General features: G+C 44.4%; 1 protein-coding gene across 2 annotated transcripts; it reads right to left on the bottom strand.

The window, feature by feature from the left end:
• Positions 1 to 13,586: 13,586 nt before the first annotated feature.
• On the bottom strand, positions 13,587 to 23,625 carry LOC118164589 (prokineticin receptor 2). Of its 2 annotated transcripts, XM_035322204.1 has the most exons (5): positions 23,513 to 23,625; positions 22,126 to 23,103; positions 19,943 to 20,614; positions 16,265 to 16,309; positions 13,587 to 15,905 (listed from the first exon to the last, which is right to left on the bottom strand). In XM_035322204.1, the coding sequence occupies exons 3-5, from the start codon at positions 20,437 to 20,439 to the stop codon at positions 15,209 to 15,211; spliced, it is 1,239 nt and encodes a 412-aa protein (XP_035178095.1). In that variant the 5' UTR covers positions 20,440 to 20,614; positions 22,126 to 23,103; positions 23,513 to 23,625; the 3' UTR covers positions 13,587 to 15,208. The 2 variants fall into 2 exon arrangements, with proteins under 2 accessions (XP_035178095.1, XP_035178096.1); XM_035322205.1 differs by lacking the exons at positions 16,265 to 16,309; positions 23,513 to 23,625 and having other exon boundaries at positions 22,126 to 22,418.
• Between the last annotated feature and the right edge of the window lie 3,331 nt (positions 23,626 to 26,956).

The raw sequence follows: 26,956 nt of genomic DNA, 5'->3' as shown, positions 1-26,956 counted from the left end.
ATGCCAGGCTGAGAATGAATGATACGTTTATTTCACAAATCATATCTGAGCAGTGAACAGACTGAACCAAACCATTTGCAGACAACCAACAAGCAAAGAATATAATGAATATGTACTCTACAGTTTCTTTTGGGTACTTTTCCTTCATCTGTATACATAAGTAGAAATGCACTTTATCTTCACAACTAAAGCAGTCATCTTCTTGGACATTCGATAGCTTTGTAACATTTGTGAGCTCAAACTTTGTGCAGCTGGTAGATAATTTAAAAGGTTCCTAATGTTTTTAGATCAATTCAGAAGCACAAGCAACTTGAAAATAAATCCCCAGGGGTGTTTTATCTGTTTCAGATTAGATTTTCAGAAAAACCCTTTCCAAATTTGAGAAGGTGTGATTTAGAGCAAATAGACCAGTATGTGCTGTTAATCTATGCTAATGAAAGCCGTCAGAAGATAAAAAGGAGATGTTACTGAACTCAGTATTGCACGTAGTAGTGTGCACACATTGTCAGTGTAACTCTTATACAATGATTACGGATTGCATGCCAAACCATGCCTAACACAAGCTATCGCACAACTGTGGCAGCAGTCCAACACATCTTAGCCATATGTCATGAAAATAGATGGGTACTTGCTAAGGTGACAGCTGAAGAAAAGTGCTTCTTATTAACTTCGTTTAAAATACAGTATTTAATCATACTTTGTTGTTGTTGAAGTGGATAAAGAATTTACCAGATATTTTTTTTTCCAGGCCTGAAGTGCGTGAGTTATGGCAGTAGTTTGATGCAGAGATTACTTGGTGGAATCTTACAATCTGCCTATTGAAAGCAGTTAGTGTAGATGAGCAGAATCTTTCTTTTATTATTTCAGTTGCTTCTGTCATAAACTCATTTTTTTTGTTGTTCTTTGAAATGTAAATGAATGCACACAGAGATAAAATTGCTTAAAAAATTCCAAAGATGCCAGTTTCCCTAATAATGCTATGAGCCAACGTTTGTTACTGATCAACTCCTTTAAGTTTTGGAGTATTGTAATCCTGGTATTATCTTGCTTATCAAGCTTTTATGCTGTCTGTTTAAAGGCTGAGGAAGTGCTCCTACTAAAACATTGTTCAGGTGAAGTGAAGGCTTAATACCGTTACCTTTGCTAAAACCATCAGAAGACAAGAAAAATAAGAAAACTTCAGATCTTCATAGTCTCTACTGAATGGGAGGATGCTGGGAATCTTTCCCACTTGTGCTAACTTGTGCAAGATGCTTTTTTAAGGTAAAGGTGTGATACTTTAAGAGGAGAATGGGAAAAATGGGTACTCATTCTAGGTACCATGGACAGAGCCCAACAGGTAACAACCTCTTCTCTTCATACTTCTTTTGCATTGGGTTATGTTTTGTACCATCTCACTAAGGGAAAGGGAAACCTGAAGGAAGAGCAATTCTGAAGTAATTGCCTAAAAGAAGTAAAAATCTTTTAAATAAGTGACTTTGATTTCTAGATCTAGCAAACTTACACTAGTATAAGTCTTATTCACACCAGCAGTTTACATGCAAAAAATGAATTGAAAGGAGTTGTAATCTTTGAAATATATTTGACTCTGGATAGAAGCAGCTTTTTCTCATACTCCACCAGGAGCAGGAACCAGCTGTCCTAATCAGCAAAATGGTGGGTAGAGTAAAACTACTACCATTCCTTGTAGCTTGGAAATATATATCATTTTGGCAGTGAGTTGAACAAAAGCTTCAGTTATATTTTGTAGCAGTATATGGCTCCCCTGTGGAGCTAAGACCAGAAAGTATCAAGTACCATCATCAACTGTTTGACATCAGCAATAAATTTCACACAGTTGATTTTGCTTCTCTTTAGCTCTCCTGTGTTTCTTATTGAATAAAGTGTTTGGGATTCTTTACTAAAATAAACCGAAGACTTTGTTCAAGAACAGATTAAAATTATCCCCTTCACTTCCTCAGGATTGCAGCCTCATAGCATCCAGTATTAGTAGTAAGCATGTCTACAAGCTACAATTTAGTCTGATGGATAAAGCAGATTTTTGTTAACCTTTTTATATGCTTAATTAGAAGTGTTTTTTGTTTTTTGAACTGTACTTAATCTGAGAAATGTTATTAAATACAGCTATATACACCCCAGAACACAAATGCAAAGGCTTTTTCCAGCCTGTATATAGCCAAAACTCCATTTCCTTAGGAGTTCAGTCCTGCTGAAGAGACTGTGAATCCATAAATTCTTTTGAGGTCACAGGGAGGCTAGAAGGGAGAGGATGCAAGTGTATATTGATCTAAAATTGAAGGTAAAGACCTTTATTATTTCCTAGCTTACAGAATTCCACAATAACTGTGAAGGCTATAGCTGTGAAGACCAGAGCAAGAGAAGTGGACATGTTATCATTAGGCTGTTGTGATCCCTGAGAGAGCAGCTATTCTAGAAGGGGACAGAGCAGCTGAAATACGTATTTTTGGTAAGTTGAAGGAAGAACACATGCCCAGCACGTGCAGTTCAGGATTGCAGGTCATTCTTTTACTGGGGACAAGAAATGGCAGAAGACCTTGGCCAAGCAGTGTTGGGTTATGTGGGAACATAAGTGCAAGAGGCTGATTTCATGGGGCTGTGAGTAGATAGATGTCTACCTAAGTGATACAGACAGACACCTGGAAACTTGAACTGAACATATCGTCACCCAAAGTCTGGTACAAGTCTTCTGGTTGGTTGCCATCTCTCCATTGTTGCAATCCTGTAGCTACATCACCTGACTACAGTATCAGAGGTATTTTGACTTGTTTCTTTAGGAGCAAGATAATACCACCAGTTTGTCAGCAATGACAAAGGGGAAAGAGAAAAGTACCTACAGACTTAAAATCAGTAGTGAGTGTATCCTTATATTTTATTTATTTTCTCCCTGCTTTTGATATCTGTGTTTCTCCCCGTGTTGCCTCATAGTTGAAGCATGATGCCAGTGAGAGTACTCCAGGAGAGGATCATAAAAGTTGTCTGTTTGAGGAAACCTGAAATCTTGCAAAACGGGAGAAGATTGCATCAAAAATCCTGTTTAGGTTCTCTCTTCCTTTGGGTTATTTGAAAAGTAGCAGGAAGATTTATGTCCAAGCTTCCCCCTACTTGTTATTAGACGATTTATGTTGCTCCAATTTCTATAAAACAGGAAAAGCCATCCTTCCACTGATGCTCAAGTCAGAAAAACAGTTAAAATCATGGAAGGACTATGCAATCCAGACCAAAAATGCGGGGCTGAGACAACAGATAACCAGATAAAAGTGAAAAGACAGGGTAAGGACACAGTGTTATTAAGTATTTTCTCCCTGCTTCCAGCTACCTGCAACTCAGGGAATGTACAGGCTGAACACGCACTATTGTGTTCCGTGCACTTCATTCTAGTTTTTTTCTCTGATTTCAATGAATAACTTCTTGGATTTCATGTTAATATTTGGCATCTGCGATGTCTGCAGCCAGAGTAACAGCTCAGCTGCATGAAGTGTGAAGAAGCACATTCTTCTGTTTGTTTTCAGTCTGCCAAGCGATCATTTCATGTAGAGCTCTTTCTTTGTTGTACTAGGAGGTGCTAAGTGTCATTCTTTCTTCTCCTCCTTTTCAGTCCTGCTGCTCTAGATCTTTACGGTTAGGAGGAGTTCAACGGATCAAACAGATCAAACCCTTGAGGAGTTCTCTTGCCTTCTGCAGAGGGCTTCCCTGGCAAGGTTTTGGTAGCAGGCAGGGGGGCATCGGGGTGGGTTCTGCGAAGGGAATCCAGAAGCTGCCCCATGTTAGGGAAGGGCCTTGCTGCTGGCCAGAGGTGGGCCCCTAAGTGATGTTGTTTGTGCTTCTGTGAGAGCAGATTGAAGAAAGGGAAAACAAAAAACCTGCTGTGGAACAGCAGCTGGGAGAGAGAGAGGAGTGAGAAACAGCCTTGCAGATGCCAAGGTCAGTGAAGAAGGAGGGGGAGAGGTGCTCCAGGTGCCAGAGCAGAAGTCCCCTGTGGCTTGAGGTGACGACCATGGTGAAGCAGGCTCTCTCCCTGCTGCCCATGGTGTACCATGGTAGAGCAGGGTTCCACGCTGCAGAGGATGGTGGAGCAGGGGCAGAGAGTGACCGAGAAGGAGCAGTGGAGCCCAAGCGCTCCAGACTGACCGCAGCCCCCATTGCCCTGATCCCCTGCGCTGCTGGGGGGGGAGGAGGTGGGAGGGGGCGTTTTGGGGGGGGAAATCTTTCTCTCTCTCTACTCTCATGATGTTTTGCCCATCATGAGAATTGTTGAATGATGAAACCCTAATGAAACCCTAAATACGATGGAGGTAGAAGGGACTGGGTTAACAGTGCCACTTTTTGGGGACACCAGGCTGAGACTAGGGATAAAACAAGCACTAGGCAATTCCTATATGCACCCGAGGCAGGGACTAACTTGGTGGGAAAGGATTTGGTAAATAAATTGTGCATTTGAAGAGAAAACTGGAAAGAAAAAATTGAAGAGAAAATTGTTAGGCTGGAATAATGATGTTCTTAATGGAGTGTTCTCAGACCCTGGGAGCAAAGATATATTTGCCTTAGAGCAGAAAGACCTTGACATGGGGTGGAAGGAACAATACAGATGGACTATTTTACCTCAGGGGCCACCAAATTTATTTGGGCAAGTTCTAGAACAATTTTTTGAGCAACTCCAACCTTCGGGGAGGTGTTCTGTTACAATATGGGGATGATCTTTTTTGTCAGGAGAAAACAGCTGTGAAGGAAGCCACTAACAAACTATTCAACTTCCTGGGAAAATCAAAGTGTTTTGAAGCAGACATCTAAGGGTGAGTTGCGTAGTGGGGCCTTGGTCTTTCCAAAGTCCACAGACACAGAAGTTTGCAGAGCAGAAGCTTTGCAGAGCTGTACAAACGCCGAAGATGCAGTTCCTCAAGAAGCTGAAGCAAAAGCTCTGTGTCACTGGGGAGTTTTGGTGAGGAAGAAGGAGATTTACATTCTCACAGTGGATGGTTTTAACTGAGTTTCGTCCCGTGGGCTGTGTCAGCAGAACTGGCTTTGTTGTGTAGCCTTTGAGGAGTTTGAGGACTCCATTTCATGTCTCTGGGCAGCACGGCAAAGCGGGCAGTGTATGCTGTGTCGCCGGGGGCTTACTAGAGGAGGGATTTATTGACTGGCAATGTCAGTGTACCCTGCACAATGCTGCTGCCACCTTGCTGGAGCAGTTTGCGTGCTCCTCTGGTCAAAACGTGCCTCTTGGAGGGCCGGGGGGCAAGGCGAGGCAGAGCTGGAGGTGGTGTCAAGGAGGTCTCATCGCTCCTGCGAGGCACTGCACCAGGCCTCAGCCCTGGGAGGCCAGCAGTGCCCTGCGGCCTTCCGGCACCCATTGGGTGCCACAGCTCCATGCTGCCTAGCAACAAGTGCCAGCGGCCTCCCTATTGGCTGCGCCCAGAGGCACCAAGGCAGGAGGCCAATGGGGCGGCGCCTGGCTGTGAGGCCGCGGAGGTGTCACAGAGCGGGGTGGGTGACGTGGTGCTGGGGAGTGCTGGCACTCTGGCGATGGTGGCGCGGGTGAGGTGCGGCCGACGGGCTGCTTGTGGCCCCAGAGAAGGGCTTCTGCATGCAGCTTTTGGTGTTTTCATCACTGTGCGACCCGGAGGAGTGCGTCCTCATGCAGCTTGTGGGGTTTTCTTCACCGTGGCCCTGAGGAGTTCTTTATCATGCAGCTTTCCGGGTTCTCTTCACCACTTTCCCCTGAGGACAGCTTCATCGTGCAGCTTTTGGTGTTGTTTTAACCTTGTTGCCCCTGAGAAGTGCTTCATCTTCCAACATATTTTTTTCTCGTTCCAGGCCCTGAGGATTGCTTCATCGTGCAGCTTCTGGCATTTCCTTCACTGCACCCCTGAGGAGTTCTTCATTGTGCAGCTTTTGATGTTTCTTCACTGCAGTTCCTGAGGAGTGCTTTGTTGAGCAGCTTTTAGTGTCTTCTTCACTTCACGATAGTTGAGGAGTTCTGCATCATCCAGCTTTTGGCGTTTCCCATTCCAAAAATCCCCTGAGGAGTTCTTCATCGTGAAGACTTTGGTGTTTTCTTCACTACAGCCCTGAAGAGTCCTTCAACGTCCAGCTTTTGGGGTTCTCTTCACCACGACTCCCCTGAGGAGAGCAATATCATCCAGCTTTTTCTGTTTTCTTCACCTTGTGGCCCTTGAGGAGTTCTTCATCGCACAGCTTTTGGGGTTTCTTCACAGCAGCCTCTGAGGAGTGCTTTCTTGAGCAGCATTTGGTGCGCTCTTCACTGCAACTTGAGGAGTGCTTCTATGTCCACCTTTTGAGGTTTTCTTCACCACGTTTCCCCTGAGGAGGCCTTCATTGTCCAGCTTTTGGTGTTTTCTTCGCCCTTGCCCTTGAGGAGTAATTCTTCATGGAGCATTTTGTATTTTCTTCACCTTGTGGCCCCGAGGAGTGCATTTGCGTGCAGCTTGCGATGTTTTCTTCACTATGCCCATGAGGAGTTGTTCATCATGAAGCTATTCATGTCTTCTTCACCTTGTGGCGCCGGAGGAGTTCTTCATCGTGCAGCTTTTGGTGTTTTCTTTATTGCGGCCCAGAGGAATTCTGCATTGTCCAACTTCTGGGTTTCTCCTCACCATGTTTTCCCTGAGGAGAGCTTCTTCGCACAACTATTGGTACTGTTTTCATCTTGTTGCCCCTGAGAAGTGCTTCATCATCTAACATTTGATGTTTCTTTTCTCATTCCAGGCCCTGAGGATTGCTTCATCGTGCAGCTTCTGGTGTTCTCTTCACTGCATCCCATGAGGAGTTCTGCATCGTGTGGCTTTTGAGGTTCTCCACACCGCGTTTCCCCTGAGGAAAGCTTAATTGTGTAGCTTTTCATGTTTTTCTTCACCTTGTGACCCGTGAGGAGTGATTCTTCATACAGCTTTTGATGTTCACTTTGCGAGTGCAGAGGAGTTCTTCGTGCTGCTTTTGGAGTTTTCGTCACTGTGGCCCATGAGGAGTTCTGCATTGTCCAGCTTTTGGGGTTCTCTTCACCATGTTTCACATGATGAGTTCTTCATCATGCATCCTTCGGGGTTTCTTCACAGCAGCCTCTGAGGAGTGCTTTCTTGAGCAGTATTTGGTGTGCTCTTCACTGCGACTTGAGGAGTGCTTCAACATCAACCCTTTGAGGTTTTGCACACCACATTTCCCCTGAGGAGATCTTAATGGTCCAGCTTTTGGAGTTTTTTCACCATGTCACTTGAGGAGTAATTCTTCATGGAGCTTTTCATATTTTCTTCACCTTGTGGCCTCAGAGGAGTGCTTCTCTGTGCTGCGTTTGGTGTTTTCTTCAGTGTGCGACCATGAAGGAGTGCATCATCGTGCAGGTTTTGGTGTTTTCTTCATTGCAGCCCTGAGGAGTTCATCATCGTCCAGCTTTTTGGGGTTCTCGTCACCATGTTTTCCCCGAGGAGAGCTTCATCGTGCAACATTTGGTACTGTTTTCATCTTGTTGCCCCTGAGAAGTGCTTCATCATCTAACATTTGATGTTTCTTTTCTCATTCCAGGCCCTGAGGATTGCTTCATCGTTCAGCTTCTGGTGTTTTCGTACCTGCGTCCCATGAGGAGTTCTGCATCGTGCAGCTTTTGAGGTTCTCCACACTGGAGCATTTTGTGTTTTCTTCATCTTGTGCCCCCTGAGGAGTGCTTTTGCATGAAGATTTCTGTGTTTTCTTCACTTCATGACCCTGGAGGAATCCTTCTTTCAGCTATTGGTGTTTTCTGCACTGCGGAGTTTCTTCTTTGTGCATCTTTTATGTTTTGTTCATGCTGTGGCCCCGTAGTAAAGCTTCTTTGTGTGGCTTTTGGTGTTTTCTTCACTGAGCAGCCTCTGAGGTGTGCTTCATTGTGCGTCCTTTGTTTTTTTCTTCATAGTGCTACCCATGATGACTGCTTCATCATGCAGCTTCTTGTGTTTTGTGCAACACATGTCCCATGAGGAGTTCTTCATCATGGAGCTTTCTGTCGTTTTTTGTTTTTTTTTTTTTTGACCTTGTGGAGCCTTGGGATTGCTTATTTGTGCTGTGCTTGGTGTTTTTCTTCATTGTAATGCCCCTGAGTGCTTTATCCTACCTGCTTTCCTTTTTTCTTCTCTGCACTAACCCTGAGGAGTGTTTCATCAAGCAGCTTTTTTGTTGTTGTTATTTTCTTTTTTGTTTGTTTGTTTTTCCCTAGTACTTCTCCTGAGCAGTGCTTCATTGTGCAGTTGTGGTGTTTTCACATTCTGTCCCCTGTGGTGTGCTTCTCACTGCAGGTTTTTTTGTTTGTGTGTTTGTTTTTCAGTTCTCTCCCTGGGAGGAGTGCTTTGTCATCTTGTTTTTGATTTGTTTTACACTTTGTGTCCCTTGAGGAGTGTTTCATGGTTCATCCGTCTGTCTTTTCTTCCAAGTGCAGTGTTTGAGGACTGCTTCACCACGCCACCCCTGAGGAGTGCTTCATTGGTCAAGTTCTGATTTTTTATTATTATTTTTTTTTAATGTGCACTCTTTTGAGGAGTGCTTCATTGTTACGATCTTGTTTTTTTTCTTCACAGCACAGCCCTTCAGGAGTACTTCAGTGCATGAACATGGAGGAATCCAGCAGCTTTTGTGGTGCTTTACTCCGGGACTCCTGAGGAATGTTTTGCTGCGTGGCTGTTGGATTCTTCTTATTGCACATTGTAGGTGAGCTTCCGTACTCAGCTCTTGAGGAGTGTTTCGCTCTGTGTTGTTCAGTGAGCTCTTCTCAGCAAAGCTTTCCTCATGTTCTTCATTGCACAGGCTACAAGGAGGGCTTTGTTACATGTCGCGTGATTTATTTTTTTTTCTTTTATTTTCATCGTGCATAATTTGTTGTTTTTTTCATATTTTTTTTTCTTTTTATATTTCTTTCTTTCTTAGGTTTGCTATTGGCATGTGATTATTACCATCTTTGATACTTCTTTCCTGTTATTGCTACTCTTTCATGTTTTTGAGAGAGGAAATCTTCTGCTTGAGTCTCAGTATTAGTTCTACGTAGTAGCAATCCACTTGTTGGTTCTGTAGTTTAGTTTATGTTGCTTGATCTTGTGTTCTGGGATGTATACTTAAGGTCACTTATCAAACTGGAGCACTCCAAGTCTCCTCAGTAGAATAGGGTCATTTCGTGGTAGTTTAGGTGGAATCTTTAGATCAGGGTTTCAGCAAAGGATATGGCTGAAGAGGATTAGTGGTGAGCTGGAGAGGGCAGCATTGTTCTTTTCTTTATTCGACTTTTTTCTGCCCTGTGGTGGTTTTGCAGTACTTTTTTTTTTTTTTCCCACCACAAATGGCATTGAGTGTCTGTGAGGCCTTTTCACTAAGGTTGGTGTGAGCAGGGACATTTGTCAGGGCTGTGCGTTGTGTGTGTGATGCTGAGTGGTAGAGGTGGCAGCTGGAGGGTGCTCTCACCACAGGAAAGGCAGTCAGGCACAAACAAGCGGGAGCAGCATTAAAGCTGAGCTCCTGAACAGGTCGGTTCTCAGGGAAATTTCACGTCCTAACTATTTCTGGACATGAAATATTCTATCTCTGGAAAATCTCATGTCCACCTAAATACTCCAGCCAGGGCTCTTTAGGCCATCCTCCTTTGATAGAGGGACAATGACCACAGTTTCTGTTACAGCTATTGCTTTATTGAAATACTTGCTTGTTTGTTCTCAGTGCTTGTTGCTGACAGTAGCTGTTGTTTTCCTCTGGTAACTCTCAGGGTTCACCACTTTGCTTTCTAGTGACGGCTGTTTGTTTTCTTTTTTTTTTTTTTCTTTTTCATTTTTCTTTTTTTCTTCACAGACCCAGTGCAATGGAGCAGAGACTGGATTTTACTTTTGTTATTCCTCAAGTTGCTGCTGCAGAATGAAGTGAGCCTGTGATTGCTGGATAACTCTGCTTCCCACAGCCTTCATACCCCTCACCTGGGAGCCGTGCCACAGGGAGACAGCTGAACAGGAATCAGCCACGATAATACCACATCTTTACCTCTGCAACTAAAAAATGGAGTGAGCCACAAAGGAGACAAGGTTGCGTGTGTTTTATTCACAGCATGTTCCATCTAAATGCTCCTAACAGCTCTCAGAAGGATGCAACACCCCAGTTCCCCTTGGCACATCCCACACCTCCTGCTGAAGCCCTCACTGCTGCCATGCAACTGGAGCTGGTTCTCCTCTGTGGCAGATGCTGCCTTCCTCCCAGCTTGAGCTTTTCTTTCTCTCTGTAAATATGGCTCAGGCAAGCAGAGCCCCAGGTGAGTGCGGGCCCTTCCCAGTTCCCTCACTGAAGGTTGCCGTGCAGCGCAGGTGAGGAGGTGTTTCTGCAGGGAAGGGCACAAAGCAGCAGGGTAACCCCGCCTGACAGGGACGCAGGGGAGCACCACTAGGCAGCTGTGCTCCCTAGTGAGTGGAGCAGATACAAAAAAACTTTTGTTTGTTTATTATTATTATTATTATTATTTTCTCCCCCCACAGCTCACTTTAAGGAGCATGGGTCTGCCCTGCTCCCTCACTGCTCTGCTCAGACCAGGATCTGCCAGCCCCCACCCCAAGGGAGACACTTGGGTCAGGGCCTGTCCGTTTTGCACACTTCTGCCCTGTCAGGGATTTTTTTTAATGTCCTTTTAAGTGCAGTTCCGGGTGGCAGGCCAGCCCTGCACAGCAAAGGGGGCCAGACCCTGTCACTCCCTAGACCAAATGGATTATGTGGGGACAATAAAGCGCCGTGGTGTTTTTGCTCCCATGCAAGGCCCTTGGGCTTGCTGCCCTTGGCTCTCAGTTGCTGCTGCTCAGTTTGGGAGCAGACATTGGTCCCTGAAAGTGAATCCTGTGCCAGGTTTTGGGGTGTTTGGAGTTGGTGCAGACGTGGGCTAAAGGCAATGCAACTGCTTGGCTGCCTGATGAGGGAATGGGGGACTGCTGCCATTCCCCATTGGGAGGGCTGTGTCTTTCGGGGTATGCTGCTCACAACACATTCAGTCAAAAGCCAAGCACAGCTTTTCCTCCCGCCCCATCCAGTGGCTGAGGCTGAAGCACTGCTTTGCTGCTGGGAAAACATCGATGTCAAAACATGACTGTGTTGTGTCAAAACCTAAATCCCCAACAGGGGCAGTAGCAGCTTCTGCTTTAGGGCTCTTTGCAGGCAATGTATGGAAACGCCAGACAGGCCAGAAGAGCTTCTCAGCTGAGCAGTGACACTTAGAGGAGGCTGCTCTTCCCCTCGGCTCTAGGAGCTGGGGGATGGCAGAAGCAGGTGCAGAACTGAGCTATCTTGCTGAATTTCTGCTTATATTTCCCCAAGATGGGATATGCTACAAGGAAGATAAAACCCTGCTTCACATCCTTCATCCTGTAGCCTTCCCTGAGCACACAGCCCTTGGTCCAGACTCCCTCAGGACTGAAGCCTCCTTGGCCCACAGCTTGACCCCGTGTAGCAGGCAGGACCTCCAGGTTTGGGCACACCAGGCCAGCAAAATGAGAAGACTTCAGGCAGCAGCTTGCTTTTGCTGAAAGCACTGCCTTAGTGGGCCACGGGTGTGTCAGGATGTGGTGGTTTTACCGTGCTAGGCAGTTGAACACCACAACCGCTCTCTCACTCCCCCTCCTCAGATGAGGAGGGGAAGAAGTAAAGGAAAGAACAACTCACGGGTTGAGATAAGGATGATTTAATTAAAGAGGGGAAAATATATATATATATATATATATATATATATATATAATTAAGGAAATATTATTATTAAACAATTCAACTAAAGGGAAAAAAAGGGGGAGGGGAAAAGGGAGGGGGAAAGGGAATAACTAAACAAAACAAGTAAAGGCTATGTGGAAGTGCAGAGGAAAGAAATTACTCTCTACTTCCCACAAATGAGCGATGCTTGACCACGTCCTTGAAGCAGGGCCTCAACGCACGTAGCCGGTGTTCGGGAGGAGGACAGACGTTTTCGCAACGAGAGCCCACCCCTCCCCTCTTCTTCCTTTTTCCACCTTTTATTGCTGAGTGTGACATCATATGGTATGGAATATCCCTTTGGTTGGTTTAGGTCAGCTGCCCTGCTGATGTTTCTTTCTCACTTTTTGCCCACCCCCTAGGAGGGTCAGAGAGAGTCCTGATGCTGTGCCAGCACTTCTCAGCAGCAGACACAACACTGGTGTGATACCACTGCTGTTCTAGCTACAAGTGCAGAGCGCAGCACTGTATGGGCTGCTGCAGGGAAAGTTAACATCCCAGCCAGACCCAGTACACAGGAAAATGGGGCTCAAGGGGCACGAGCAACCTTTTCCTGGTAATGACTGCAGGGAAACCAAGGCACTAAGAATAAGTGGCATCACTTGCTGAGAATCACTGGAAGAGGAAAGAAGCTGAGGCAGAGAGCTGCCTCACACGGAGGAGCTTGTGCCCCATAGACCTGCAGGAGTCTACTGCGGCATGGTGCTGGTGGTTTTATGGCTGAGGGGCTCTGGCAGAGCCTAGCCAGTATGGTACAGGAGGGTTTATTGTCAAGTGACCACAGGAGAATCTGGTCTTGCACTGCCCTGGAAGAGTTAATGCCCGGCACCACTTGGCGGAGTTACTGCTCTGCACCCTGGAGTAGCTTTAGTCTTGTGTGTAGAGCAGACTATTCCCTCTTACCCTAGGGAAAACATTGCATTTTGTCCTGGAGAAGTTAATGGCTGCTATCCTGGGAAAAAATGCTGCTGAGCATGCAATTATTGTTAGGCCTTTGAGGAATCAATTCTTTTATGACCCCAAGGAGTTATTGCTGAACACCCATGAAGGACTTTTTTCCATCACAGCCCACAAGCAGTCTGTCACCTCCAGGCCCTGGAGGATGCTTTTGAGAGCTTCCCTTTGGAATTTAGGGAATTTCCTCTTGTGGGGCAACAGAGCACAAACAGCAATTTCCAAAATTTTAAAGCAACTTTTTTCCCCCTAGTTTTTGCTTGGCAATTTGGTGGGCGTTGTGCTTTTTGTGATAACTCCACCTCTGGTGAATTCCCAGATGTGGAAAATCGTTGGTTGTGTGGCTCTGCTCCCCTGAGAAGAGTCTAGGAAAAACTGGTGGAAGGAGTATCAGGACACTAATAACAGGTAGTATTGCTAGCTAACCCCCAGATAGCTACTACAGTTGTCAGAAGATAACCGGGGGCAGATAGTTTCAGGAGAAATCATGAGATTTCAGGAGAAATCCCAGCATTACGGCTCTCGATGATGTAATACTGCAGGTCTCTGGTCCTTGTGATTCCTTTGGCAGGGTGGGAAATGAGTGGGTTTTCCCTATTTCCCTAAAAAAAAAAAGTCATTTAAAAGAATTATTTCAGTAATGGCTTTCCCAAAGAGAGGAAATTATGAGATCTCTCCAACATTCATTTTTAAGAGCAGCTAATGACAAGAGGATTTGAGCACTTTAATGGATTTGAATATCCTTTTGCCGTTAAACTTAATTGGTTGGCCTGGCAGTTTTTCTTTAGCAGAAATTGGATAATTTATGTTAGTCAGTTGGGTAGAAAAATGATGGCTAAGGGAAAAACACAGAAAATAATCCAGAATGCTGATACTGACTGTGTGTTTACTGTTTTATTATCAGGGTTTGCTGCTCACTTAATATTCACAAGTAGACAAATTATTTACAAAAGCCATTTACTCCAAAAGTGGGTGATGCCACATACTTTAAAACAGCAAGCATTTGTCATCACGATAGAAAAGACTTGATTTCAATACACAAAAATCCATGATGTTTTATGTGTCGTTCAAATGATTATGTCTTACTGCTGCTGTCACCAGTTTTATCACAATTACCAGTTAAGAAACACTCATCCTGGAGCTGCACAAAATGAGAATAGTAAAAATGGCATTGTGGGAGGCAATGCAGAACTTGCCTTGCGTCGTTGCCTCACATTTGACCAGACAATTTGCTACTCAACTCAAGCAGTGACCAGCTTGCTGAAACCTAGAGTCTGTCCCCATTGCTTGCAGGACAGATCATCTCCTGATCTTTGTATTGTTTTGGCTCTATTTGTACCATATTTTGAAGGTGTGCACAGACCTGGTGAGATCTCTAGGCGTGGATTTTTCCCACCAACGTGCTCTTCTTTTATACGCATCCCACTGAAAAGCAGGACATGAGCACGAACTGAAACACCTGAAATTCCATCTGAGCATAAGAGAACCCTTTTGCTGTGAGGGCTGTTGAACACCGGCAGCAGTTGCCCAGCAAGTCTGTGGAGTCTCCATCCTTGGAGTCAGTTAAAGCTCGGTGGGAAACAATCCCAGGCAACCTGCTCTGACCAACCCTGCTGGAGCAGGGGGTGGCCTCGGCAATCTGGAGGTTGTCGACCACCTCTACGACTGAGTCTGTGATTCTGCGAGGTGCCCAGTGACTCGTGGCAGCAGAAGCTGGCCTTAAGGAGCCTGGAGGTGAGAGAAGGGAACCAGTTCCTGTTACAATCTGTAGCTGTGCTGTTTCAAATACATAATAGAGTAACACTACAGAAAACTACAAGGCGGAATGCTGATAACAGATTCTTAAACCCGGTATCACATGAAGAGGCTTGAGGTTTTTGCTAGACTGTGACGCAGTATTTAGCTTTGGAGAGAGCTTGCCTTTTGTAAGAGCATGCTACGCATTGGATAATAGAAAGCTGGTGGTCTGCAGACTTGGAGGAGCTTCGTCATGAGAGGTAAACTGAGAGGGTAAAGAGGGACGTGAAGCAAAATTGGTGTTCTTTGCTGTCCTCCCTATCTTGTGCATCACTGAGAATGAAAAGGACACTGACCAGCTTAAGGGTAGAATGATAAGCTCAAGAGAGTAAAAGATTTCTATTAAGAAGAAATGAAGAGACATCATGGCTAGGAGTGGCAGTCAACTCTTAGGTCTTTGTAATATGTTTTAATGCATTCACAGACTTTTTTGTTCTCCTTAAGTTTTAAATGGCTCTAAAACGAGTGCCTACATCCCAAATTTACAGATGGGTAAACTGACGCATGGCATCAGTCTGAATTATGGGATTATACAGCAGTCCAGCAGAAGGGTTCTGGTGGAAACCCACAGTGAGCTGCTTCTTCAGGCCTCTCACCAGTGGTGGGTATTCCCACAGAAGAGGGAGGAGCTTCTGAGGTGGCATCGTTTCCTTTTTCCCGCCCCCCTCCAAAATATATGAGATTAGAAACTGCCTAAAACTTATTTCAGTTTTATGCAGTCTACCTCCTCTGTGACTGGCATTGCACTTGTTCTGAGGTCGAAATCTGTGCTAGATTTACTTCCGTTGTACGTTGATCTCCATCTGAGCAACATGATCTTCTTGAAGTACTTCATGGTATTATTTTTTACAGTTACAAAACACATTGTGTTTATCATGCTGTTACTCATGGCAATGCATTCAACTATGTAAAAAGCGGTAAGGTAATGCTTCTCTTTCACAAAGATTGTGGGGAAAAAGTCACGGACAATGGTGAAGCCATAGAAGGGGGCCCAGCAGAGAACATAGGCAGTCAGGATGCACATCAGTACCATTACAGTTTTTCTTCTGCATCGGAGCCTCTTTCTGATCTGTTCTGTCTGAAATCCTGGTACAGTTTTAAACCAAAGCTCTCGAGAGATCCTGGCATAACATAAGGTCATCGTAATCACAGGTGTAACAAATTCGATACCAAAGATGAAGAGGAAGTAGGATTTGTAGTATATCTGCTGGTCAACTGGCCAAATTTGACCACAGAAAATTTTCTCCTGATTTTTTACTATAAATAATACAGTTTCAGTAGCAAAGTATGCAGACGGGATAGCTACGAGTATGGAGACGATCCAGACCAAGGCAATCAGGATGGTTGCTGTTTGGTAATTCATGCGTGGTTTCAGTGGGTGCACAATGGCCAGATACCTGGAACAGACAAATACATTCAAAGTGAAGCCTGGAAACATTGTTAATCAGAGCACTCTTCAAAAGACAAACGGACAGAATTAGGCAGAAGGAAATTGCTGTGATTGTTAGACTGACACATTTGTTTAAAGAGTTAAGTATAAAGTTGTCCAAAGTAGCAGTCTAGAAGTGAGATCCTAAACCTGGACAGAAGTTCTGGAGAAAGTGTGTGAGGAGTCTGTTAAGACAGTGGGTACGTGACAATCTGAAAATGTGAGTGTACATTTGGGTGCCTGAGGGTGGTTTTAAGAAATCAGTCTTAAACTCCCATCTACGAATGAAATCAAACTGAGAAAAAGATGTAATTTAATATCACCCACCTTTCCTTTTTAACAGGGATCACCCGTATGGAAGTTGTGGACAGACTAGGAGAGAAAGGGAGGGAATATTCCTACTACTGACAAATACATTTGCAGAAGGTAACACGATGTGCAGGTGGTGGTGTATCCAGGACGTGCCACGATACAGCACCTCGAAACACTTTGGTGGACAGCACATGTACAGGTCAGAGTTTAAAACATACATTAATATCCACCTAGTCAGGTGCAGATAAAAGAACAAATATGTAGAAGAAGAGTGTTTTGCCTAGACGTGTTTTGCCTATTTGAATAGGATTTCTTTTTAAACATACCCAACAGTGTTTTTATTATTTTCCTTGTTAATCCATGGGGTGAAGAGTTGAAGCTGATACTAATAATGGTTACAGCTGAGCATGTTTTCAAGCCACCAACAAAGGACTATGTATCCGTTTTCTACTCATGCAAATTTTTGTTTAGGTTCCTGGAGGTGACTATAGCTAATTAATCTTAAATATGCCGTGTTAGGTAATAGGCCACCCTGGACAAGTTGAGTTAGTTTGCAATCCTTATGGCTGTAAAGCTGCAAGAGGCATTGTGGTGTTTCATGAGGAAGTATGGAGAAGTAGAAGCACATTGCATGATCAATCAAGGACCCTCAATTCTGTTAAAAAGGGCCTAGGGCCAAATGTTATTCACTGTGGTTTTTTTATTTTTTATTTATTTATTTATTTTTTTCATTTATTTTTGTCTGGTTAGATTTGGGAGGAGTATTGTTATTTTTTTTTTTTTAAAGAAGCTGTAGATGTAAGAAGAGCTCATATTAGAGTGCTACCTCTACACTAGAAAGATTAGGATGCTTCTGCTAAGAGGAATTTTTATCAGAGAAACTCCAGAGCTCTCAGTGTGACTGTGTTTGACACAAAGGACTGTTTCAAACAGCAGCGTTACTCATTCATTCAGAAGCTTTTCTATCTGTATATATCCTATACATAGATAGCATCCACAGGATGCATTTATTCTAAAATAAAATGGAAAGTCAGTGGAGCTTTTCACAAGACAGATCTTGGAAGCAGATAAATTGCTCGTTACTTTTAATACTGCAGGCTAGATGTCAAGGGACAGTAGACTTATTCAGCCTCATTGTGGAGCTGATAAATGAGTATTTTTAGATGGGGTCCTGGGGAAAGAAGGTTGTGGGATAACGTACGTGTATGTAGTTAAAAGTATGCACATCAGCTCAGCAGAACGTTTGGCTGGATGAGGTAAATCTCTACAGTGGCATCAGGAGGGAGCTTTTGTGGTGGATTTCCTGGCTGTCATTGCTTAACACACTTTGGCTGTCACTGCAGAGTGGTGCTGGAGCACATGAACTGGACTTAGATGAAACTGCCCTAAAAAGATGTGCTCCAGAAATGTCCCTAAAACACACCAAGTGCCCATGAGCATTCAGTCCGGGGGACCCAGCTATAGTTAACCCCCCCCCCCCCCCCATAATATTTACAGCATGGGCACTGGGCCCTTAGCACAAGTTCTTGCTCTTCAGATCCTCTCCACTCACACTGCATTGTTTTTTAAATATGTGTAATTCCTTTGTTTTGTGCAAACAGACATCCAGAAAGGTGGGAGAGAGCCCTACATGAGGCAAGTCCTATAGGGCAGGATTACTCTCTCTATGCAGGCAAACCTTTTAAAATGACCTAAATAGGGGAAAAGTTTCAATAGTTAGCTACCCACATGACACAACCAACATGGAATGGTTGGTTGTGAAATGAATCAGCTTTCTCACTGTTTACCAATTCAAAAGCTCACACATAACAGGCAATAAAACCAAAACAATGTGTTCTTACAACAAACTTCAGTGATTAATCATTTCCAGGGTTGTTTTTAAAGATGTGTGGGGAGATATGCTAGAAATCTTCTGATTTCCTAGCAGGCAAAAGGGCTCAATGACTTGTATTACTTCATCAACCTGGGATGCAGTAGAAGGGCTTTCAAAAAAAAAAAAAAATAAATCAGAAGCTGAAAAAGATATGTAACAGGAAATGGTAATGTGTAAATGACAGTGTTTAGAAACTTAAGCCTGAGTCCCCCGGGCTGTGTAAAGGTTGTTGCGTTAGATACTGATTAAGGAATTGTTTCACAGGAGCTGGTTGTCCTTTCCCACATGCAGGGCAAAACATCTCTGAATGGAGATGTTTCCATGGATTTTTGTTGACCTCGATGAAAGCTGAATCAGCTTTGCCTGAGGTATATAACCACTGGCAGGGTTAAACTGGTCCTGAGTTGTCTTTTGGGTCAGGTGCTAAAAACTAGGCAACATTCGACTAGAATAAAAATGGTATATAAGAGAAATGGGAAAAGGGTGTGTGTGTGTGGAAATGCTATTATGGTGAACGGTGACAAGTTCTTAAATGAATCATACCACGTGTATTTGATGAGGATATACGGAGATGTGTATTATGTTCATACACAAAAGATGACTTATTTCTGTAAACAGTTTAGTCTGTGGGTCTCTGTCTTTCTGTGAATTTGTGATGTCAGACTTATGTCAGCAAGAAGCTGATCCACCGTGCTTGAGCCTGTCAGGGTCCGCAGTGCACAGGGCTAAGAGAACAGGAGTGGTAAGAAAGAATACAATTAAATGACATTGTTAAAATTCCTGGACTGAGAGGCAAGCATAGAAATATCCCAGGATTGCAGCTCAAAGCAGGTAGTGCAGGGTATCTTTGTGTTCTGCTCACCCCATTGTGAAGGCTGTAAGAAAACCTCTGTGAGTCTGCATTGGTGTAGCATTTTATCATTTTTTGGACGCTGCAAGCATCACTGTTTCATCATTAACATGGATTCTGTAAATGACATTTGGATGTTTCCTGGCTCGCTGCTCTGCCATCATCAGAGAGGCTTATAAAGAGAGAGGAGTGTGTTTTAATGGAGACACGTCCTGGTCACAGGCACTGAGTATGTGCTGCTGTGTTGGAGCATCCAGCGAATACATCAGTACTATCAAATGGTTAATTTAGTGATTATTGGGTTTGCTCAGTAGGGCATGACAGAGAATAATAACCCTATTTTGCAAGCTAGATAGAAATCCTATCTTTTATTCTCTTTCACACCAAAACAAAAGCTGGGAAAAATACCTTACAGGGAGAAAAACATATTCTGTAAGGCGATAACCCTGTTAGGAAACTCAGCTGCTAAATTCTGTATTCACCAGTTAACTATTTCTCTCTCTGAAGACTATTTATTTCCCTGTTTGTAGAAGAGGTGAGACTGAGAAAGAAAAGCTGCGGAGCCCAGTAGTTAATGTTCCCTAGAGATATAAAATTGGGTCAGGATTATATACTGCTGATGAACACCTTCCTCTCTGGACTATTGACTGTTTCTGATTTCCCTTTCCCCTCACTCCTAAAATTCATCCTACACTGAGTCAGGTATATTTTTATGGAAAATAATTGCTTTAATAAATGATTGTTTTTTTCACCTGAAAAGTTCAATCAGGAAATTTCCACTGAGTTTTCTCTGGGACAGTCTCATGACCACATGTGAGTAAATTGCTATGAAACAAGATAGCCAGGTCTGCGTTGTACCTACCTTGACGTCAGCACATCCTACAGAACAGCTGAGCTTGTTAAAGACTTGGAAAACGGGACAGGCAATGTCAGAAGTCATCTCCATGTGCAGTCGTAGCACCCCACTTACCTGTCAACAGCTATAGCCAGGAGAGCATTGGTAGAAACATAGAGGGAGACGGTGCGTAGGTAGTTGACCGAGGCGCAGAGGACGTGGCCGTGCTCCCAGGACAGCTGCCGTACTACGTAGTAGTCCATCTCAAAGGGGCAGCACACAATGGCAACAATAAAGTCGGAGATGGCCAGGTTGGCAATCAGCAGGTTGGTGAGGTTTCTCAGCTTCTTGTAGCGGGCAAGGGCCGCGATGAAGATGAAGTTGCCGATGCCACAGACCAGCATGATGCCAACAAGAGCCACCCCGATCACGATCTTGGCTGCAAAGAAGGTGCGTGTTTTGGTCATGTCATCTTCGCTGTCCAGGGGCAGGTCATAATCGCTGTAACTGAAATTGAAAGGGAAGGAGAAATTTCTCAAGGAGGTTAAGTCCCCATCGTGGAGATTGTAGATTGCAGCAAAGTTGAGGTTGATGGTAGCATTTGTGTTATGTTCATCTTGCTCCGTGGCCATGTCTGTCTTCTGACACGTGGCTTGTCTGGCCCTTGGTCTGGGGTTAAAAATACCCAGGGTGTTAGGGCCCAACAGTAGCAGGCAAGAGACCTCATCCAAAGTTTTCTTGTGAGCAGTGAGTCACCTTGTCTTTGTTCCCAAGAGACTATAGAGCAACAGCATCATTTATCTCTGTCTGTGGGAACAAAAAGAGTAAAACATTTCCTGAGAGGAAATTACAGCAAAAATACTGTGCTTGAGGGAAAGTAATATCCACCTGATTGCCCTGCGGCTCTGTCGCTGGCTGCGCACAGTGGGAAGAAATACCCTGTGAAAGGATGCTTCAATTATCGTAAAATCCCTAGAGTTGCATAATACACTGGTTGTTACACCCGGCAGTCTTATTTACCCAGCGATGAAATGCTGTTTTCAGCACTGACTGAAATGTCAGTATAGCAAAAGCGTACAATCCACTTCAAACTTCTGCCAGCCTTCGAGCCCACAGTGCTGTCATCGCTGTGCAAGGTAAAAAACACTAAAAGGAGATGACACCTCAGTTTGAGAAGCATCCGATGTCTCTCTTGGGCAAGGTCTTTGCTTTATGCTACATGTCTCAGGAAGGTGTGATAGACAAGAAAAAAAAAAGAACTGATGTCCTGGCTTATAAATACATTTCTTAATTAATTAAAAGTTGCCAAGATCCAAGAAAAGAGCAAAGCCAGCACTTTTTTTTTTTTTTTTTTTTTTTTTTTTGGCAGCTATTAATTGAGTAGGGGCCCCAGATTTTCAACCAGCATAATCTATTACTACTTCTGTCAAAGCAGTGGAGTCTGGCCAATTTGCACGGACAAGACTTTGTCCCATGAACCTGCTCGTAGGGCTGTGCCGTGAACACAAACGTGCTATTCACAGGAACAGCAGTTTGGACAGGTTCTTGAGGTGAAAGGGAGAATCTTCCTTAAGCAAGACAAAAGTGCTTTGGATTTCTGAAGACAGGGAGGAACAGGCTTTGTACTGGCAGTTGTTCCAAACATTAAAAACGGATTTATTTTCTGCACAGAGGAAAAAAATCCAATCTACTCCCTAATTTTTCCTCTATTCTGTATCAAATTGATGAGGGGTCTGTCGTCTTGCATCCTCCCATGCTACATCTGGTAATCCTCACACCTGACTCCCAGATGTCAGGACAGTCCCATCCCATCCCCCAGGAGAGAAGCGGGGGGATTACTGCTTTTTCTGCAGCAGTAAGTCTTCAGGTCAGACACTCCTGAGCAATGCCCATCGTGGCTACAAAGGACAGTCTGCACAATTGTTGTCCTGCTTCCTTCCCTAGAACCACCCTCAGCCCCTGGTGTACCAAAGCTTAATAAATTTCTGAGAAAAACTCTGGTTCTGTCCAACTTCTGTCTCCACATTGCTTTTCCAACTGAGTTGCAGAACAACAGAATAACAGAAAGCCAAAGCCTGAAACTAAATAACAGTTCAAACAATTAACTGCTTTGTAAGACATCACCACAGCTGCCTGGAAATGTGAACATTCATAGAAGAGAGGTGTTAACCAATTACTTGGACACAAAATCGGTATGTTGGTCAAAACAAGGAGCAGTATTTCTTTCAGACAGGTTTCTCTGCAAAATACCAGGAAAGATCTTTAAAATAAATGAACATAACCACCCACAAAGTGACATAACACCGTCAGCTAACTACCTGCAGTTGCTCTCGTCCTCTTCGAGGTGTCTGGCACTCTGGGTATAGCCTCCTGGTTCCTTCCTTGCAAATACGCTGCTGTCACTGGAGCAGAGAAAGGATCACTACAGAAGCAGCCAAAGGACTTCGCTGAATGATCATTTCTCTCCCGAGCAGGTCTGCCCTGTAGCTCAGGGGGGAGGATAGCTCGGCTGCCTCTGTGTATGCATCTAAAGCCTTTTCTCAGTGGGAGGCACCTTGAAGCTGTCCGTGCATTTCTAATTTTAAAGAGGCAGTACAGTGCAGAGACAATACAGCACAGCCCCCCTCACCCTTTTTCCCCCCCCACTTTGACCCCCCTGAATGCTTGAATGGCTGAGCATCTTTGTTACCAAATCTAAGCAGGGAAGGTGTAAAAACCAGGTCTGCATTTGCTCTTTGAGTTGTGTCTGTGCTGGGCAGCAGCTACATCTACCTGCTGTGAACCAGAAGCAGCATACAGACCTCCCAGGGGAGAGGAGAGGGAGGAAGAAGGGTGAGCCCCTTTCCCAGGGACCTTTCTCTGTGGATCTCTCCCCAGCTATTGTCCTTAGGGCTGCTGCTGTGGCAGCTTCAGCAGAAGGAGGGCCAAACATTGAACAGCCATAAATCAGAGGACCTCTGACAGCTTCCCTTGCCCTCTAAGGGAATTAGTCAGAGTGGAGAAGTGGCAGTGAATCACTAAGGACTTGGTGTCCTTTGCATCCTTGTTGCTCTGAAGTGCCCACACCCTGGGGAGCAGTCCTCTTGCTTCCCAGTTCTCCAGGGAAGAGATTCCCAATTCCTTCCAGAAAAGGAAATGTACAGCAGATCTCCTGTCCTCTTTTGTACCTCCAGCCGTATTCACAGTAGCTGACATTTTTCAAGGTGTGTAGCTTGGACACGTTACATAGTTCCCAATGGATGAGACTGTAGGAAGCTGTAGGCAGCCAGGAAGAGTGCAGAAGATTTGCAGAGAAGCTAAAATGTGATTTACAGTGCACACTCTTAAGACTCAGCTTTTGTGAGCTAGTGATCACTTATCTCTGGAAGAATTAACTAAAGCAAGCCATCTGTTAAGTACCTACAAATGTGAAATGTGTCTGGAATAAAAGAGCCGCTGATCAATTTCTGCAGGACATTTCTTCCAGAAAACCCATGGAAGGCCACCTCCACTGTCGAGAGCCAGCAGACATCATTAAGAATTTCACATCAAATACTTCATTTGGCTTTGTTTTGTATCAGTGTAGTAGGTGAAAAGCCACTAAGATGTGGTTAACATACTGGAAGGGTCCAGCCAAACGAACAGTGAGGAAACTAGATGCAGTCTGTTGAATTCTATTACAATAAAATGTCTGAGTAAATAAAGGGAAATACAAAATGAACATACCTTGTACATCAGAACCAGGTCTAAAGCATCTCTAAAATGGGCCACATAAAGCATAACTGCCCCTTAAGATAAGCTGGTACACGAAAAGGAGCTTTTGTGAGCTTTACATTAGGAACACGCGTGTTCTCTTTAAGGCTTGGTTCAGCTGTCTCCCATTAAGTTATCTAGTGAGTCAATCAAGTAACATGATACCCAAATATTTATATTCCTTTAGGCCAAAACCTCAGCTGCTGTAGAACAGTCTGTCCCTGTTGACTGGAGGCAAGTTGTTGCTGGAGCCCTGATAACTGCAGCCCGTCCAGAAGTGTGCTCCATGCCTGGTGCAGCGCCTCTGCACAGCTGTTCATCCACCGTGCTCCAAATGATCGTGCTCAAGCTGGTTCTTAGAAAATACTTGCAGTTCTGTGAAACGACGTGAGTGGCATGTACTGCGCAAGGCAGGGCTTTGTAGTTATTGCATGGAAATGTTGAACGCACAGCGAAACCCCAGGTCGCGAAAGCTGCCTGTAAAGCCAAAGGGGCAGACGGGAGGCTAAAAGCCAGCTCTGGGGCCTCAGTACCTGGCCTGGTCACCTGTCCTACCACAGCAAGACCTGGGGAGGGATTAAAGCCACAGGGCACATACAGGAGGATTTCCCAGCTGCAGATGCTGCACAGGAAGTCCCAAAGAGCACCTTCCCCAGACGGCAGTCTGGTGTGAATGTGCACAAGGAGCAGCTCCCTGGGGCAGCCAGGCTGCAGCGTGGCCCTGGAGCTGCCTCTGCTGGCTGGGGATTTGTTGTCCCAGCGCTGCTCAGCCCAGGGGCTTTGTGGCCAACAGGTCTCCTCCTCGGAAGAGGGCACAGTTTGCTGTGCCTGTGAGTGTTCCTTCCTCACAGCCCACGCATGACCCTCATTTATCACTCGGTTACACTCTATTGCGTTGTTTTTCAAAGTCCCCATTATTCCGTAGAGTGCACGCAAGTCTGGTGTTGGATTTCTGCATATGAGTAGGTTTCTCCTTCATAGCTTTTATTGGGTGTTCCAGAAACTTCCCCCAAAGCGTCACAACATTTTAGCAGTGCATTTCCTGAGACCCCTGTTACGAGTCTGGCAAATTCAGTCTGAGAAACAAACAAAAAAAGTTGATTCTGAAAACTATAATGTAAACAACTTACATTCCTGGGTTGGTTTGTTTGCTTTCATTAATATGTCCAGAGTTTGAATAGGGAAATTATTTGCAGGCTAAATGATGCAAAAAAGATTGCATTGCAAAGTACTTGTTTAGGGGCTTGCTAATAATGAATTTCTAAAACTAACATTTAGCCTTGTAACAGAGCTAAGGACTCTGGCCTTTTATTTTAAAACAGCAAATGCACCACCTATTGTCTAAATTTTCTCAATTGCTAAATAAATTGGACTCTGAGCTAGGTAATTAATCCTAGGTGACTTACATAAGCTTTGCATAAATTATAACTGGAGTTTTACAGAGGTTGCTCATACAAATCAGTTGGTGAAATGCGACAGGAACCTGATCAAAAAATAGCATCCTGCATCCTGGTGATGCTGTGGAAAAAAGAACCAAAGTTAGCAGCACACATGGGTTACAACTGGCAGCGTGTCTTTGCTCAGAGTCCCAGCCAGGTGCTCGGATGTTACTGGTGTCCCGGTATGGTCAAGAGGTCACTAGACTTGCTTACATAAAGAGTTGGGTGTATTTTTCTAGTGTGTGAAAACATGCTTTGTGGTACCAGAAGAAAGTGACTTTGGGACGGAGTCTCCCAAATTGTGCACGCGGGTAATCCCGTGCTCAGCTCTTTCGGTGTTTGACCTCATTAATGGGTTATGTCCTCACGCTCCTTTCTGTCTACCATCTTTTTCTGCTTCCTTACTGAGCGTATCACTGCACTTCTCTTCCTCTCAACAGGGGCAGAGCTGCTGAAGGAGCAGCAGAGCAGGCTGTCAACAACCATATGGACACCCTGCAAAGACGGCTGTCACCGCTGCTGGAACAGCAGTCACGGTGCTTTCATCTGAAAGGTCTTTTCCTTTCTGAGCTGCACAGGTTTCTGGGGACAGTGGCATTCAGGCAGATCTCACGGCCCCGTGGCACAAGGTTTAGCAGGGCTGCACAGAGCTTGCTCAATGTGCAAGGGGAGCCAGGGGCAACCAGCAGCTTTCTTCCATGTAGAAGTTCCTCTCTTTTTACTTATTTTTTTCACTTTTTAGTTCTGTGTATTTTCTGCTTCCATCATCTCTGTCCCTCATTTTGTGATCACATAAGAAGATGGTGCTTGTTTTGCTCAGCTGAGCGTGTTGATCTGTGAGAAGCACGGCCCCTGCTCTCACAGCAGTCTATAAAATATAAAATATATAGACGTAGATGTAAGTAGTTTACGTTCCTAGCTGCTGCTGCTAATCACCCCTTGCTAGAGAAGCCCATCTCACCTAAAATAAAAGTGGCAGTATCTGGGGCAGTGCAGGAAGCAACCTAGGGACTGTGCCAAGTTTTGATGTGGCTGTACTGTGGTGTGAATGGCTACAAAAAATGTTTCAGTCGTTAGGCATTCAACTTTTGTTTAATTATTACATGTTCTTTTTTCCTGTTCTTTTGGGTGTGTTAGGGTTTTGTTTGTATGTTTGTTTGTTTGTTGTTTTTTTACTTTGGCGTATGCCTGTTAAAACAAACCCTTCTTTTGATCAGAAGGCCTCTGGAAGGCAAATGTTGAGTGCTTTTCTCCCCAAATTTTGCCTAGACACACTCATAGCTTGGTGAATACCGATGTCCCAGCTTTGGGCAGTGGTGGTATGCAGCAACGTATATCCTTGCATAACAGCAAGGCAGGGTTCCTGAGGCTGTCTTTGCCTCTTACCAGCCAAATTTACCATCTTTGTTCTCTGCTAAGACTCTTCCTACTCCCAGTAGTCCCCATCTGCTCTGAGGGATTGCTTAATTTTAGACTAAGACTGTCAAACCCATTTCCAGAGATTCCTGGAAAGCCACGTCACTGCAAGTTCTGTTTGCTGTGTGACAGATGTATGAAATAGCAAAGATCAGTACTTGGAAACTTCGTGCTAATTGGAGAAAAGGTCAATTTAGCCTCTTGAAATGTTTTATTTTAGCATTGGCCTCCAGGGAATGTTAGTAAAATTACTTGGAATTTCTAGAAAAGTCTTTTCAAAGTCAAGAACCAGAGATTTTAACTGGAAATTGGAAGTTTGCTTCTGCTTCTGCCTTTATGCCCATTGTACAAAAGAACAGTTATTAGGCTGGGCTTACAACTGCAAGAGATGATTTTCCTTTATTTCTAGCCATTGTTCTAACAGATTTAGTATGAAATAATATATAGCTCATCTAGAATAACAGTTTGGAAGGGGTTCTCAGAACTATATTCTAATTTGTACCATTGCTCCCGGGCTGCACTGCATATACCCATGCAATTTCTGACAGAGGTGTGCCTGGCC

Source organism: Oxyura jamaicensis, chromosome 3 (genome assembly GCF_011077185.1).
Source record: "Oxyura jamaicensis isolate SHBP4307 breed ruddy duck chromosome 3, BPBGC_Ojam_1.0, whole genome shotgun sequence".
Taxonomy (NCBI): Eukaryota; Metazoa; Chordata; class Aves; order Anseriformes; family Anatidae; genus Oxyura; species Oxyura jamaicensis.
Note: the sequence above shows the minus strand (reverse complement) of the source record. Positions and strands in the feature narration are given on the sequence as shown.